The 17968-nt window shown below is 36.0% G+C and overlaps 2 protein-coding genes across 4 annotated transcripts in view; both read right to left on the bottom strand.

Moving 5' to 3' along the window:
- LOC120625932 overlaps nt 1–17968 on the bottom strand; it is a 105654-nt gene that overhangs the window by 68711 nt on the left and 18975 nt on the right. The window lies entirely within an intron of this gene.
- On the bottom strand, nt 10306–13426 carry LOC120625944 (lipase 1-like). 3 transcript variants are annotated; one of them, XM_039893227.1, is made up of 2 exons: nt 13376–13426; nt 10306–12104 (listed from the first exon to the last, which is right to left on the bottom strand). In XM_039893227.1, exon 2 carries the CDS (start codon nt 12031–12033, stop codon nt 10783–10785), a length of 1251 nt encoding a protein of 416 aa, XP_039749161.1. In that variant the 5' UTR covers nt 12034–12104; nt 13376–13426; the 3' UTR covers nt 10306–10782. The 3 variants fall into 3 exon arrangements, with proteins under 3 accessions (XP_039749161.1, XP_039749154.1, XP_039749169.1); XM_039893220.1 differs by having other exon boundaries at nt 10306–12120; nt 13376–13421; XM_039893235.1 differs by having other exon boundaries at nt 10306–12062; nt 13376–13409.

Here is a 17968-nt window from a genome sequence, read left to right as displayed (position 1 = left end):
TTTAAATTTGTAAAAGAACTAACTTTAAGCATTGCAGCAGAAAGCTCATATGCACTCCAGCATTAGATAGAGCAAGCATTGCGCCATTTGCAAAGCAGCGCTACCGCCTTGAGAATATTAAACTGCTAGCAACTCCCGTAATTTGTTGCTTATTATGCGACGGAGCTGCCGGCTCTGGCAAACTCACAACATAAACCGACACCACTAACACTTTAATTATTTACTCGTTAATTTAAATTACATTTTTATGTTTTAGTAGAGTTTTTTGTAAAAAATACTCGTCCGGGGAAGTACTACGTACGCTTCCTTACGCTTCCTGCCACCAAATAGCGGGCGAGGTTGACTGTGTGGTTTGTTACCAGGGGTCGCGAACTGGAAAAAAAATCAAAACGGTTTCGGTCATTAACTCCGGTATTGGAATCATTTTAGTTCAGGTTTCAGTTTCGTTTTTTTAACCAGTTAAACTGATAAACCGGTTCTTACTTAATTTCACGCATCGTTTCAAATTAACCGGTTTAACAATCTTTAATTTCAGTTATTTTTGTGATTTGCTGCGCGCGCTGCTATAAATAAAAGTAATCTGAAGCGGCAGGACGTTTTAATGGTCATAAGTTATTCCACGAACAACATTTTTCTCAATTGCTTCTTTTTTCTTTTTATTAGCCAAAAGTGTCGTCATATATTATTATAAGTATTTATGTATATCATTCATTAAAATATCCATCAGTCATCTTAGAACCCATAACACAAGCTACGTCTACCTTGGGGTTAGATGGCGACGTGTGTTTTGTCTTAGTATATTAAAATTTATACCTAAGAAATTTTGAAGAATCAACACAAATCTATTTAAGAAGATGTATAATTTATAGCATTTTTGCTTTCTATATAGTTCTATTGTTTTTCATTGTGGCCTGATGCGAATAAAACAATTAACAACATAATATAAATTTCCTTTTGAATTATTTGCCTCGGTTTTCTCATAACCAAAACCACGATTGTCGTGGATATTGTAGCTTAAGAAAAACCGTGCCGCATATCTCGGAGTGGCGAAGTCTTCCAATATGATCGCAGTCGGAAGCTGTAATTCGAGGCGGCGGACGTCGAACAAAGGGAATAATGTCTCCGCAAATATCTCGCTGCGACCCACTTTCTGCCTCTATGTCTTATTAAACTTCTTGTGTTTTTATTACAAGAATACCAATCTATAAAGTATGTATCTTCCAAGTAGTAGCTTTTTGTAACAGAGCACGTCCGTGGAAGTTGTGGCCATGCTTATTTGAAGCCTGAAGGGTGTGGTTGCCGGTGTTATTATAGGCACATGAGTCTTAAAAGCCTCAATTTGATGGATACGGGATGCTGATTTCTTGTTACTCTGTTTATAGACGATGGTTATCTACTTGCTATTACTACGTCAATTATTACTATACCTAAAGAAAAGAAAGAAGTAATACGTCTTAAGAGTTTTCAATCCATGAGTCTCTAATTAATATCTCCAACGACTTTAGGATGTCGAATTATTGAACACACGGGTTGTTACTCGCGAATTCGAGTTTGCTTTATTTTTTTCGCGGGATAAAAGCATCGATAACTAATAAAAAGCGATGGATAAAAGATATTATTTTCCGGTCCTTCGGATCTCTATAACTAGAGCTATCTCTGTTCAAAGTTTTGTCAAGTTTTTGTGTCAAGCCAGTTTGTCAGTGCGAGTAGCAAAATTTTCGTTTTCGATATCGTTTGTATGTTTTTGTTTACTGGTTGCCAGTAATCTTTATGCTAAATTTCGTCAAGTCGCGGTGCAGAAGTTGAGTTAAACATAGTTTACAAACAAATGAATAATAAACAGACACACTTTCGTATTTATTATATTAGTAAGAATTATTAGTCTCACATTGTTATTTAGATTGTTCCTTTTAAAAATAGATATAAGGGAAAATGGCGCGTGAATTCTAAATCAAGAAATCTTCCGGCAACATAATCCTCCCTCCAAAAACTCAGTAAGAATTTCCCCAATTTATTAGCGTTTCAAGTCGCTATCTTTGTAAAATATAACTCATTTTACTCACAGATTACTAGCTTCAATGTCAAACATTTGAAAGTTTATTGTTTCATTTGCATATCTAATAATACATCGTTGGTTTTCAAAATTATTTTTATGATAGACACTTGACAACTGAGAAGGAAAATCTCCTAGAGATTTTTGCACGACTCATGATGCGAAGCATCAGAGAGTGCTTTACGATCGAAAAAATTTTTTCGCTTCATTTCGGCGGCTATTTTTACTATTATAGCCACGGAATCAAGATATTTTGCATACTATTGTCGAGATAATTTAATGGAGATTAATTCCATACTTTTAAAAAATTGATTTACTGCAATAGAATTGGAAAAAAACACCAAAATAGGTCAAAAAAATTTCCTGTCCGTCATGTGTGAAACCCGAAAACACTCCAACTTGTGAAAAAATCCATTATTTGAGTTAATTTTTTTTTTTAAATTCTAATCGACGATTGTAGGTCACTGAATGCGAATGATTAATTAATTCAGTGTAGTTTAATAGCAATTAATAAAAAACGAAAACTGCAAGACTATATCTATATATATCCATGTAAAATTAACATGGATGGTGATATATCTATATCTATAGATATTATGTACATTTTATTCCACCAGGGGCGCCTGTGCATTACTTTCCTAGTACAACTGTTTTAATTTTATTTTTTTTTCAATATTTGATAATTAAATGAGCATTATGAGTCGCGCACTTTTGAATTTTCCTTTTTTTTTTTAATTACTCTACAAGGTAGCCTTTGACTGCAATCTGAGTAAGGTGGTAAGTGATGAAATTTCTTTCTTTCTTTTGAAGATGCAATCAGGAATGGTAGCGGGCTAACATTTAAGGATTAGGTAAGGCGGGTTTAGTATGCTCATACCGAGTAATCGGTCTTTACTCAGCATCGTACTGGAATCCCTGTTTTCTCTTTCTTTCTCTTTGCTGGTAAAGGCTTTATGAAAATTAAAAAAAATAAGAGTTTGGGCGGATCGTCTCAGTCAGAAGGATGGCAAGTAGCCACGGCCGAAGCCGTGCCCGAACCAAACCAGACCAGAGAAAAAGTGGGACCTTCCGGCACTTTAGCCCCTGAGTCAAGGACTGGTAAGTGATGATGCAGTCGAGGATGGTGACGGGCTAACCTTTTACCTTACATACCCCTAATCGGTTCCTACGCTATATCGTATTTTATCGCTTGTCGGATCGTCTTAGTTGGTGGAGTGGTAACTAGCCACGACGGAAGCCTACCACCAGACCAGAGTTAATACAGAAACTATAAATAAATTCGCAAGTTGTCCTTGCCGAGTATTGAACCCGCGACCTCCCATTTATGATACCACTCAACAGGGCGCAGGGAGTTCGTCAAACATGCCCGATAAGTACCTCAATCTCCTGGCCTGTACAGACAGACCTCCCGACAGAAGGCGAACCGTTCTCGCGTTTCACGTCGCAAGCCCTTGAGACCCAGACGCTGTTATCGCAGTGTGTTGTTGTTTGTGTAATCAAATGTATAATAAGTCGCTTGAAGCGGGCGGCATTGAACTTGACCCGGCGAGCAACATTACAGAATTGCTTGACGTCACGCCCGGTTGACGTCTCTACGTGTACTTGTCACTTTACTAGCGGGTTATAGCGATTTCCGTCAACAAGTTTTTGTCTGTGACAGTTCGAATAACGTAGAAAGTACTCACGGATCAAAATAATATGACAGAGAAACAGACACAGCTTTGATATTCCAAAAATTTTTTTTAGGTTATAATTTTCTGTGAACTGGCGCAAATGAGTGATAGTCTATACACTAAACGGTCAGCCGATGCGGACTATAGGCGCCGGCCTTGGCATCGACTGCTCTGACGAGCGCCTGTCACTTTATTGCTACTCCGCGGCCGACCGTCACGCGACATGCAACACGCAGACGAAAAAGTCTGAGACGATGAAACAAAAGTTTCACTTTAAAAAATCATAACACAATTTTTTGCGCTTATTTAATATCTAAGAACCGGTTCAGAACTGTGCGTATGTATTGCAAAAAAATGCATTTGAATCACACGCCAGTACGATGAGCGATACAGCGGGCCTCTTCATGACACAGGGGAATGACTGGGTACCGACTATCGACCCTAACCCACACGGATAAAGTCAAAAATTCAAATAAATGTAATATATTAGGCACTTTTGATACGTACCTACCTACCGACAAATTTTTCCATTGTTGTGAGATGATTATCATAATTTTTTAATTTTCCGTACCTATAGGTAACTAGCTGCCCGCGTTCTTAGTCCGCGTTTAATACGGTTTTATGAAATCCCGCAGAAATCTTTTATTGTTTTAGGATAACCTATGTTACTCTCCGTCCTTTTAACTAACTCTAAGCGAAAAATCAACTTGATTGATTGTTGAGTTAGGGCGTAAAGGAAGGTCAAATATACATACAAACTTTCGCATTTAGTAGTTAGGGTTAATGCCTCGTTGGTGTAGTGGTTATCTTGTTTAACTACACGACCAACAAGGTTCTGGGTTCGGATCCCGGATAAAACAAATATGTTGTCATGATTTTTTGTAAAATTCTCGGTTAAAAGTATAATCGTGTAAGTCCACCAACCCAGATTGAAACAGCGTAATGGGTCTATGATCGAAAACAATCTCTTCTCATATGAGAGGAGTCCTGTGCTGGGCAAAGGACGTCAATAAGCTGATGTGATGAAGATGGGGCAGTTGTATTTCGTAATTATCATTTACATTTGCCAGCAAAGCAGCCTTTGCTTGTACATTTATTTAAAAAAAATGCCCACAACTATGCATAATCTGTCAACGAGCAATCGTGCGAATGGGAATTTAAAATGACAGGAATCTAAAGAGTAACCCAAAACTTGTTTCAATGTATAGAGAAAGAGAAGAATTATTGTTAAACTAGCTGTTGCCCGCGACTTCGTCTGCGGTTGTTTTTTGATGTGGCATTAAATTTAGTTGTAGATCTAAAAAAAAATTTCAGTATCGCTAAGCCTTAAATGAGGGGTTTGCTGCTGTCCGCTGGGGAGTTCTGTGCTCTATCTCCAACCACAGTTTGGGCAAAATTAAACACATATTATAACCTCTATAGTACAAAAATAATTATTTAAATCGGTTATAATTTGTCGGAGTTATGGTGTAAAATCGTCTAACACTCATCCCCTCTCCCAAAGGAACCGAGCTTAATGTCGGTATAAAAAGTCCTATATTACTTCTAACACTTCCAAGAATGTGTACAAAGTTTCATGAGGATCGGTTAAGTAGTTTTTGCGTGAAAGCGTAACAAACAAACTTACTTTCACATTTATAATATTAGTAGGGATATGGATGATGTTAAATTTTATGAGTTCCCTGTAATTATAGAAAAACGATAAAACTCTGTAAGATCATAATAAAAGTATACATTATCGGTGAACTTAGTGCACGTACAGTGTTCTTGGATGGCAGTCACGGGCGCTTTATCGCACGGTTCAACGTTCGAGGTCTCGATATCACGAAGGTCGGATATTATAGATGTGCGTTAACGTATATTAGTTATTAAAATTCTTAATGCCTTTCCATCCTAACTAATATTACAAATGAGACTGTTAGTTTGTTTAACTTGCTTGATATATTATGAATATTAAGCTTAAATTTCCTTACTCCGCGAAAAGCAAAAGAATCGTAGCGATGTGCATGATAAATTCTTCAATCTTTATACTCCACACCAAACAGATCTTCGGCCATATACTGTCTACGCACGTTGCGCTCCGACACCGGAGCATCTTCAGGAGATGTTGACTTTACAATTAATAATATATAGAACTTGATTTTAGACATTGAGATAGTTAAACGAACTGAGAGTAACATAGATTTCTTTGAGTACTGGAAATCATTCATATTTTATTGGAATCAGTTACGTTTACAGATTAATTTACCAGAAGAGACACCGCGGGGCAGCGCGCAGCTAGTGTATTATAAGTACATTTGATTCCGGTTTAATACGCGATAACACTAATATCACTTATGACCCGGTTATGTTTACAAACAATATGGACGCGTGGGTTAAATGCACAGTGTGTACGAGCTCAGTGATATGCCCGTGTATCATTGACCCCTATGGTGGACAGGCTACTGTCACTTTGTTTTGACGATACAAGTTGACAACCCTAAGGTTAACCACAGATTGACACTTACTTGTTAATACTTACTACATATTTTAAGGAACGTTATGTACTAAGTACAAGTGGTTTTTGTGAATGCATTTAATTAGACATGATTTACCCTTTCTTTTTTGTAAAACTTTTTTATAGTGGAAAAATAACAAAAATCGTCAGTTATTTTTCTGTGAAAATATTTGGAAGTTTAGTCTGTTTTTACACTCGTAAGTGTGATAAAAAATGTCGCATGGAACGCATATGCATTGATCATATACAAAGATATACAAAATACAAACACATTTTTGACAATTTAATTTATGTCCATAAAGTGTAACGAAATAAATATTAGAAGCAAAAATGAACGATTCGTTGGCGAACGAAGTTATCACCATACTCTTAGAATTATGTAAACATATATGTATCAGCGTGTTAGGAAATAGGGAATTATAGCACTTTATCTATGATAAACCCGATGATTATATTAAATATATCAACAAATCATAGTTTGTATACTCATTGATAGTGTATTGAAAATAGAATAATGGCCTTTAGTAGACTGTCAAAGAAAAATATAGGATCTATGGCGGGAGACGCGAGTTTGACAAAATCGATTGGCGGGAAAGAAAAGTTAGCACGGATTTTAATTAATTAATTGAGAAAAGGAGATTAAGTAAAGTATTGTGGATAGAACGTTACAAATTGGGAATAGATGATTTATAATGGAAACGATATACTTAAGGAAATATTGTTGTGACGAAACAAGAGTCGTATGTATTGGTGATGGAGTTGAGATAAGTTGTTGGTACTATGTTGGTACCTGATGTTGCATCAGATAAGTATATATCATCCTTTGGTTTATTTAGGTATCATATATGGAGCCCTAGCATAACTTTATACCGACAGTTTATGTAGCAGAGGTTGCTCTATACAAACAACTTGTTCCAAAAGTCCTGATGTTATAAGTGATAATAGTAGTTATGTTCGACCTGTCTTATATGTCTTGTATCAAAGGGCCTAGCGTTATTACATATGACAATGTTGTAATTGTGTTTATAAGTTGTTTTAATTGATTGAATAAAAGAGCAACGGTAGTTTCTTGCCAGTGGTCTTCTCTGCCGAAGACAGCATTCCGAACTGGTAGTAGAGTCATTTGAAGGTAACAAGTAATATGAATTATAGAGAAGCCTAATATACAGTATTAGAGTCAGTCTAGTTGTTTTATTTCACTCCTTGGGAAGTCAGGTTTATAGAGTACAGACCCACAACACTGCTCTAAAGCAGGTTGGTGGGCTTTAATGATGTCTTTTATAAAATGAATACTTTAATATGAGAAACTAGGTATTTAGCTTCAATAATACTGTTAATTAATGAAAGATCTAAGTGCCATCCTGAACATTGTTGGTATTGAAAGGAATATCTGACTACCATGGCTTTCCATTCTCGATATTTTTTTAGCAAGCGCTTCATGAGTGCCTGTGGCAAAAGGATAAATATTTTTAAAAATCAAATTATTAAGCACTACTCAACATAAATTTAGGGATATTATATATATGTTATTTTTTAAGTGCTTATTTTTCGTATCAACTTTAATTTTACCTTTACTTTTTGTTTTATTTAATTCCAAGTTGTGTACACAAACTTTGTGTTGTAGAGTAGAACCAATCTTGGTATTACTTATATTTAGATTTACTTATAGTTATCGCCCGTTTTGTGTACCTAATAACAATAAACAACAAGTCGATACAGCAGGCAGCCAGTCTGTGATAAATTCAGTGCCGTGCATGTAAGAGTCCTACAAGTCATTGATACTTACACAAGCAACATGCGTCTTGTAAAACCACCATTTTGTTCATCTACTCTCTTTATAACCCAGTTTATGTTACTATTTTTTTCTTATTGCGTTAAAAAGAATCGCCAATGGCAATTATTTACCGTAAGAGACATTCGGTTTAATATCGCTTAAGAACGTTAATAACCGCAAAAAAACAAGAAAAACTCATGAAAATAAATATTCAAGAAAATAACCAACGATGTGAGGTTTGCTGATAAACATCGTACCTAAAGCAAGCTGCTAGTTGCTATAAAAATATGTGCATATAAGTGTATTGTAAAGCAGGTTAAATAAACTGATACATAAAACGCTAAACCAATTTAATTAAAGCGTGTTTAGGGATCCTTATCTATGCAACATATCTCAAACCTCAATCTGTATACTGTCTACTTCAGTGGAATTACTGATAAAATATGTGTTACTAAGGCCACATTTATCCTTACTAATATTATTAGTGTGTTTGTTTGTACTTATTTAACTGCTTAACTAAGCAACTAATCTTCTTTATATTTGGCACAGAGTAAGTTGAAAGGACGGAGAGTAAAATTGGCTACTTCTTGTTTTCCTGCGACATACATATATTCCAAGACAAAAAACGTTTCCCTCGGGATTTGTAAAATACCGTAATAAAAGCGGACGATGTCCGCGGAATGCAGTTAGTGGCAACTAATAGAGAGATTATTTGAAAATCATAGAAACCAAATGTTTATTTCAACGTTTACCATTATCCAGCTCTATTTGGAAAACAGTGATTCGTATAAAAAAATGTTAAATACATTTCAGTGACTCTTAAATTGAATGTTATTTATTCCAGCTCCCTATTAATAACTAGGCCAAAATATACAGTTAAATTTACGGAACCGCCAGTGCGCGAGTATGATTCGCACTTGGCCGGTATTTATTTTTACGCTTCAGACATTAAAAGATTTTCAACCCGACATGATTGTTTATTTGGTTTTTTAATAACGAGAAATGCCACAGTTCGGTTTTCCAGCACCTTGACCAACCAGTTTCTCATTATCAAGGTAAAATAACACGCAGCGGGCGATTTTACCGCCTATACCTATTCTCAAGCGGTGATAGCCTAGTGGGCAAGACTTCGACTTCGCATACGGAGGGCCAAGTTCGAATCCAAGCACGCACCTCTAACTTTTCGAAGTAACTTTTTAACTAATTAAATATCACTTGCTTAAACGATGAAGGAAAACTTGAGGAAACCTGCATGCCTAAAAGCTCTCCATAATATTCTCAAAGGTTTGAGGAGTCCACCTCACGTACGGCATTAACCCCTTCTCACTGTGGGAGGAGACCAATTCCCTGTAGTGGGCCGGTAATGGGTTGATATGATGATGACCTATTCTCAACTGTAACTGACACCCTGGACAAGTGGCCAAGTGATCACGAAGTCCTATGTTCGATTACCGGTTCGAACATAGGTCAGTTCGAGCAGGTGATTTGTTTTTTTACATACCTAGAAAGACATAACAGTCCCCTGGCTACATTAATTACACATAATAATAAATAACAATTTAAAAAGCACAAATTACTTTTTTGATAACTATTGGGTACCTATTGAGTTTTCAGACAGGAAATTTGAAAAGTTTGGAGCTCGTAAAAAATTCCGCGCGAACGGTTCTCAGCATTCCAAGAGGCCAGCTATCCGTGCCAAATTCCGTAAGGAATTGTTAAGCCGAACAAACAAACAAACATACAGACACGCATTTATAGTCATCAACTAGCTGTTGCCCGCATTCATCGTCCGCGAATATTACAGTTCCTAACAAATCCTGTAGGAACCGTTTGTTTTCATGGTGTAAAATGTTAGATAATCTCACTAAATCTGCCAAAAAAAAAGTCTATCGATTGCTTAGTTAGGGCGTAAGGAAAGAACAAACGTACCAACACACTTTCGTATTTATAATATTTGTAAGTGTTCAGCGGATGATGACCGTCAGATAAATCACCTGAATTAAATATACAGCAGGTTCCCACAGGAATGGGTTACACAGAGCCTGTTCACCCACGCAGCTAAAACATTATTGGCGATTATACACTTTACAGGTTAGGTGGATGTTCCGAATTGTCAGCTTCATATAATCTCCAAGGCAGATAGATGTGTTAAGGTCAAGGTCAGGCCTTGAAGTTTGTTCACCTTACCGGATACCAACTTTATTCGGTCGGAAAATGTAGCACGCAAGACATCGCATCTCTGGGGTAAAAAAATACTGATTAGCTCTTCGTTACGTTTTGTAATTATCTTAATAATATTATTTCACAGGTAATCAAAAACATTCGGTTAAATGATTATTTCTTTTTATTAAGGCAATGGCAAAGTCTTATTTTGTCGTCCGACTGAGGAAGTAATGTTGACCTTTGTAAATAATATGTCCTTAGTGTACAATATATTGAACCAATAATAAGTAAACAAATGATTATTTATCGAACATCGAACAAAACTCCCCTTTTACAATTAGTTCTGACCGTGAAACGTCTTTATCCGAAGATTACATGAATAGAGGTGTATTTGATAAGTATCTCGATATAATCAACGATTAAACTTATAAAAAAAAAACTTCTTTAGATATAACCATAGAGTTTTGCTGTTTTGATTTGCTATGAAAATTATACTTCAAATAAACATATTAAGTAAGTATACTTCCATTAAAAACTTATCGATATTTTAATCAGCTGTCTGTGTGCCAAATGTCTTTCATTTAACCAATTTATCGAGACCATTAAATTTAAAATCCATCATTCAAACTTCACTGTACTGCAGTAAATACTGATTTAATTGGGGAAAGATAAGTCGTTTGTTGAACTGACTGTACGTCCCATCGAGGTGGTTCCACAAGGGGTCAGCGACTTCACTTGCTTCCAACACATTTGGCAATCGCTTGACCAACCAAAACACATCCCTGGTGTCAACTAAACGATCGTTTCTTCCATACAAAACTACAACAGGGACCGTCACTGCAGTGAGGTTATAGCTTGCAGGCTGCTCAGCTCCGTAAATCTCAAGATTTCTCTCTTTTCCGTAGTCGAATTTCTGAAACTTGCGCGATTGCATACTCTGCCCGTATCGTGCCATGTTATGGGTTGACGTGCCCGCCGGGAAATGGCCGTACAACACTCGCAATGTTTCATTGCCTACGGACCCCGGATGAAATGCATCGATCGCAGCTATAATCGCATTGCAAAGGGCCTCAGAGGTCGCTCTAAACTTGCACAGAAAAGAAAAGAACTCTTGCTCGATTGCACCTTTGTAAAAAAGTTCATGGAAGCCCGTCGAAAACAGGACTCCTTCCAACTTGCTGATTCCCTCAGTCAATGCTCTGAAAGGTACTGACCTGGTGTGCGTCTGCCGCGCCGCAGGAGCTAATCCTATTAAGATATTTGCTTTGTCACAGTATCCAGGTCTCTCTGAGCACATGATAAGGAAAGTCCCGGCACCCTGGGAGAAGCCAACATAGTTCAGCTTCTTTTCACCAGTATTTTTTAACACGTAATCAATGGTAGCGGGTATATCATAGTGTCCGATTTCATCCACACAAAACTTCCAAAATTTAGGATCTCTATCTGGATCTAAGCGAGCATGTCTTCTGCCGTAGTAGTTTCCACGCTGGTTTCCTACCCAGAGATCGTGGCATTCGTCCGCTATCAGATAAGCCAATCCTGCGTTAGGACCAGCATCCAACCAAACATCTGCGCTTTGAAGTAGTCCGTGCATCAATATCACTGGAGGTCTTTTAAACTGGCGGCAGCTCCTTTTTCTCATTCGAAAAATAGTAAGCATGTATCCATCTTCAGTTGTCACTGTATGTTCTTCGGATATGTACCCGTACTTGGCACTTATTTCGGTGAAATTGAGATACGAGTCCTCGTGGTAGCCCAGGTAACGTTTGACTTCATTGTTAATAGGAATCACTTTAAGTCTTATGACGTTCCCGACAATAATCGCGACCGATAATAAAAGGACGTTAAATGTGACGTTGGCTTTTGACGCCATGTTATCGACTGACGATGTAGCTGGTTATTCTGTTAAGGACTCAATGTTTATATGAAATCTTCTCGAAGTGTCTGTCGGTTGAAATATCTTACACAGCGGTTATAAAAACTTAATTTATGGGTGTAATACGTTATACCATTAAATAACTATACAATTTTTTCTTTAAAATTTATCAGATAAGGATCTTCTAACAACTCGTATTGTGTATAATAAAACAATAAGATATATCATAAGTAAGAGATGTTTTAAATTTGATTTATAAATATTTACGTGATTTTATTTTCATTTGAAATAATTATATTATGACGAAGATAATTTTGGAGAGCTATTTCCAATGTACAAGTTTTAATATTATTTGGAACATGTAAAGCTGAGGGGCATTTCTGGTCTAAGGGCAAGTACAACTTTTTATTGTATTTTTAAATGTCGCTTGGATGTAAACTGTATCAAATAAACATGAATTATTTTTAGTAGGTATGTTTTTTACATGTGAATATTTTGCACTCGGCTCCGACAAACTGGATGGACGATATAAATTAATGATGCGATGATAAAGACGTAAAAGCGACTTTTTTATCTGTGATTCTTAGTCTAGTCGCAATAGCGCAATTCCAATGTAATTAATTGAGCTTGGTCTGTTATTTTGTGATGATTAACGTTGCACTATATCAATAACTGAATTCGTAACTAACTTTGGCGGTTCCAATTTTGCTTTAAACCTTCCTCCGAACCAACGATAACGTTAAGGGCCCAAAAGTCAATCCCCGGCTAAGTTTATTTGGAGCTCTTCTCGGGTGCGTTTGGAACCCACCTAGCTATAGTTTTAAGCTATTATATGAACGTAGTTATCACCACTATATTAGAATGGTAACATGTTATATGTATGAATGCTTCATAAGAGATAGGTCTTTCATCCGCCTGGTGTGATCGAGTGTATATTTATACTAAACGCACCGGTCTATGCCCATTATATTTATTTTATGGACATCCTTACTGATATTAAAAAATGCGAAAGTGTATTTGTTTGTTAGTTTGTTGGTCCTTCCTTCAAACTCTAACCGAGCAACAAACCAACTTGATTTTTGGACTAGAGGTTATTGAAAGGAAGGAGAGTCATATCGGTTACTTTTTATCACAGAAAAACAAACCCGCGGGATTTATATAAAACCTTAATACCGTAATACGAAGAACGCGGGCAAAGTTATAAAATAATTATCAAGTAAAGAAAATATATAAATAAATAAATAAATAAATATACTACGACAATACACACATATATCTATTTATATATGTCTTTTTTCATGGAATATTAATTCTTAGAGTTTGCTAGTGCACATTTCACCTTATTAACGCAAAACTTTAATGTAATATGTCCGGAGAACCGTTCGGCGCGAGCGACTATTTCAAACTAATCATACCTACGAACCAATTAAGAGACTTTTCTGACCTGTACGTTCGATTGCGAACAAAAGGCAAACATAGGTACTTAATATATTTAAAAATAGCAATTACTTATTAGTAATTTAAATGTGCCGCGTGCTGACGGCAGATCAGAGCACAGTTGTCACCACCCCTCCTGTTCCCGCGGGTGTCGTACGAGGCGACTAAGGGGTGTTTGTGAAGTATGCAGAGCATTTACCAACAGATCACAAATAAAAGGGAGTTATCTTCGCATGCAGCTGAGTTCTAGAGTTCCTGATGCTTTTTAAGAATATTTGTGGCGTTTTTAACTAAAAAAAGTGTGCCAAAAAATGATCTGCTAACTTCCGATATCAGATCATTTTCGAGCAAATCAAAATTTGACGCTTGTTCTGGACGCATGCAGCTTAGACCTATAGTTCCAGATACTTTTTAATATTAGTTCTGTCGAAATAATTGAAAAAAGTTAAATTAAAAAAATATCCCAAAACATCCCATCTTACACAAAGGCCTTTGGTTATAAAATTCTTCCGCCGCTCAGAACTCTTTAGTTAACACAGACCAGTACATAGACTATAATAAAAAAATATTAAAGTGCTTAGAAATCAAACTCCAGAGCCACCTAGCAGCCAGCCTAGAACTCTTTAGTTTCTGATAGAAATATATTAACGTTATAACATAAGTAAAAGCCAAGCCTAGAACACTCGTACTTTAGACTGCATATTACACGTAAAAATTTTAACATCGAAAGAATTACTATTTAACATCGAAATTATTAGTATTTTTTTTTTATTTTCTATTGAAACTCGTTAGTTTATAATAGAACATCATTTTGAAATTAATTCATTGTTATGTTATTTGTTTTTTTTTTTTTGATTGGTGTATTTGGCTACAGACCTTAATAATAAATAAAAAAATAATTGTTTCCACACCATGCTAACAGCGCAAACGTTAACATATTAAATTAATGTTTTATACTTTATGGTTGTGACGGGTCGCAAGTGACAGATTAAAGTAAAGAACTACATTACCTAGTTACCAAGATATAAGTAGATACATACAGTGAGGAAGGGAATTAATTAAAAAATAAATAAATGAATTTTAATATATATTTACACATATTAGTTTTCTTCATATATAAGATTATCTACTATATCGTTGATAATAATGGTTAGAAAACAGTCCGTTATCTTAGTTAAACCGCCGACCCCTACTTATTAAACCACATTGAGAATTGCATGTTTACCAGTCCCCATAGTTTATTCATTGTTCCTAGGCCCGTAGTTAGTTTTCATGTAAACTACCGTCGCATCAACGTCTGCGTAATCATGTCATTTAAATGGATGACCCTACGTCCAAATCTAGCTAAACTATACCAATTTGACAAATTGACGTAAAATTATCACCTTTTCCTTTTCTATATATCCTATCAACCCATCACCGTCCCACTACAGAGCACGGGTCTCCTACACAATGAGATGGATTTAGGTCACAGTCCACCACGCTGGCCCTATGCAGATGGGTGGACTTCTGTTTACTACAAATAATAATAGTCTAGCCTTCGATGTCTAGGAAGTCATTGGTTAACGTCGTAATGCATAGTGGTCTGATATAATATAATCTTAATAAAATGGTTTGTTGTATTATCTTCTTGAAATAATAGAAGAAGCGGTGATAGCGCATTGGGTAGGAGCTCGAATTCACTTTCGGGGTGCCGACTTCAAATTACAGCACGCACCTATAACTTTTCTAAGTCATGTGCGTTTTAAGTATTTATAATTTTACTTAAATTCACATAATTTCACATAAAAATATTAAGTACAAACTTAAGCAACATTATATAGATCTTATAACAAACAAATATATTTAATGACAAAATATGAGAAAAAATTAAAAACATCCTGTACATGTATAGTGAAGGAATATGAACGCACTTCGTTCCTACCTATACTGAGTTATATAAATTATGGAACGTAAACAAAAGGTTTTTACATTTATCATTGTCGACCTACCCGCATTCTAAATGGTAATGTGAATAAGTAACGATTTTGTAGCATTAATTGTGCATGTTAATATATTAATATATTAGACTAACAAAGCAAAAATTTGTCAACGGCTAGGTGTACGGAAAAATTCTTTTGAGTTTATGCTTACACCTTTAAATTAAGACCTGTGATGTATATTATGTGTAATGAGTTAATAAAATATTCTATATAAAAAATAAAAAAAAACTTGCTTCAACGGTGAAGAAAATCATCGTGAGATCAAACCTACATGCCTGATAGTTTTACCTTGTTTACATGTTCTCAAAGGTGTGTGGAGACCACCAATCCGCACTGGGCTAGCGTGGTGGACTACGGCCTGAACCTCTTCTCATAGTGGAAGGAGACCCGTGCTCTGTAGTGGGCCGGTAATGGGTTGATATGATGATGACGATGATTATTATCATATATTATTCTAAACCTTACCTACTTAACTCAAAACTATAGTCTTTCATATCAGACTGACTGACATTATAAAACAAAGCAACTCTTCAGCTTTTTAATAATAGCAAAGATATAACCAAGCATGTAATTTGTTATTTCAATACCTTGAGAGTCATTAATAAAATTCTAATACCTCCTAGGCTCTGCCTTATATAAATTACCACGTAGTTTGAAATTACTTTGCACCTTGGCAGGTACCTATATATTTGCGAAAGTGACTCTTATTTCAAGGAAAATAAGACCCACGGAAAGTGCCTTAACACCTGCTGTAAAGAAACCTTTATTACTGAGCAATAAAATGCAAACTTCGTCTTGTTATTCCACAGGCGTGATGTTAATGTAAAATACACCTTGAAACATATTGTTATGATTTAATTTTACTTGATTCATACAAACTTCGTGCATTCCTCGGAGAAATAAACATTATTGCCGTGGAATAAAGCACACTGTCTCCGCAGTTTTATGGTAGCTCGTTTTAACTTTAAACCTCAGAGAAAATTAGGTTGGAATTAGATCGTTTTGTATTAGCAGTACAGAGGTTTAGCTTTAGAGATATGCAATTTCGCTGACTGATTCCAGCTACGGTGGTCAATCTCCAGAGAGATTTACCAACTGCTCGGGGGATATTAGTGTACTTTTATTATTAGTTATTATTATTATATTTTTTTTAGTGTACAAGTGTGTACGCAAAGACCGGTGCACTCTCTATTATTACCTGTAGTCTAGTAGTCCGATGGGACGGCAGCTTAATGTACTCTTAGAGCTACCGGGGTGAATCAAAGTACTAAGAATTTCCTGATAGAAAAACCCAATACTATTAACTGGCCCGAACCGATGATTGAATCCAGTACCTTGTAATCTGAAGTCGATGCTCCTCACCAGACCTACCAGGCAGTTTCTGAATTTGCAGTTTAGTATTTATAGTATTTAAGGAGTTTCACTTTTATTTGCACGAACAATTCAAGCAATACAAAGTATACAATTTGGCGGCCTTGTCGCTATATAGCGATTTCTTGCAGGCAACCAATGACGTAAAAAACAACTCAAGAATAGGTGGCACATATAAATTTCAATTGCATATTCACAATATTATATACATAGTACATACTGATAATTAAAAAATGATCTTTTAAAAGTTTTAAAAAATGCTTATTGACTGTGCCTCTTGGGTTTTAAGAGGCAAGGCTTTCTAAAGCTTAACAGCCTGAATAGTGAAAGATCGGTTGAAGAAAGATGTATTATATGAAGGAACCCTTAAGATCAGTTTCCTTGCAGTACGGAGAACTTCACCTGGGCGACCCACAAACTCAAATTTTCCTTTAAATAAGGTAGCGAAGAAGGTAAAACAAATATTATTTATTGTTATTAGATTATAAAGACGTGGTGTTTTTATTATCTTGGTTACTTATCGATAGCTTACCCAAAGAGTATACAAGCACTACGCCAGACGATGTCGCTGCCGTGATATCACTTTAGCTCCCTCCTGAAAATCAGCGTTGCAGTATTCCTTAGTGGGTACCTAGTGGCCTTCTGCCATGGTGCACCAACAGCACAGAGCTGAGGAGCAGAACCATTCACCATAAGAAGCCAACGTGTTTTTTAATTATTCAAAAAAAAATCTCTCTGTGGGTTTTATAGTTCTTTGTATGCTTCTTCAATAATTATGGTCATTAAAACTTATTTTTATATTAAGCATTATTATATTATTATTATTCTATAGTGCCATGTTATTACATTGCATGCGAATATCATAAAGGTATGGCTTATTTAAGCTGTTTTACTAAGTTTGCTGTACGTCATAATAAAAAGCGGAACCCAAATGAACGGTCTTCTTGTTTTTTATTCCACTACAAATTATTTTCTGTTGTATTCTAGTGGTATTCTGTGACAAGTTGGCGCTTGGCTGCCATCTTGTCTGATGGCAAGTCACAGTGCAGACTGCATTAGCAATAACACGCTAACCTGTGGGGCGATAGACATACAACTTTTCAATCACTTTTACGACGAATAAAATGCAAAGATAGACGTCC

The sequence above is a fragment of the Pararge aegeria genome, chromosome 1 (genome assembly GCF_905163445.1).
Source record: "Pararge aegeria chromosome 1, ilParAegt1.1, whole genome shotgun sequence".
NCBI classification, from domain to species: Eukaryota; Metazoa; Arthropoda; class Insecta; order Lepidoptera; family Nymphalidae; genus Pararge; species Pararge aegeria.
This window is presented reverse-complemented; position numbering and strand designations above follow the sequence as displayed.

Bases quoted from the DNA above. Each gene is read 5' to 3' on its own strand.
- LOC120625944 (XM_039893227.1), bottom strand. From the start codon at position 12,033: ATGGCGTCAAAAGCCAACGTCACATTTAACGTCCTTTTATTATCGGTC.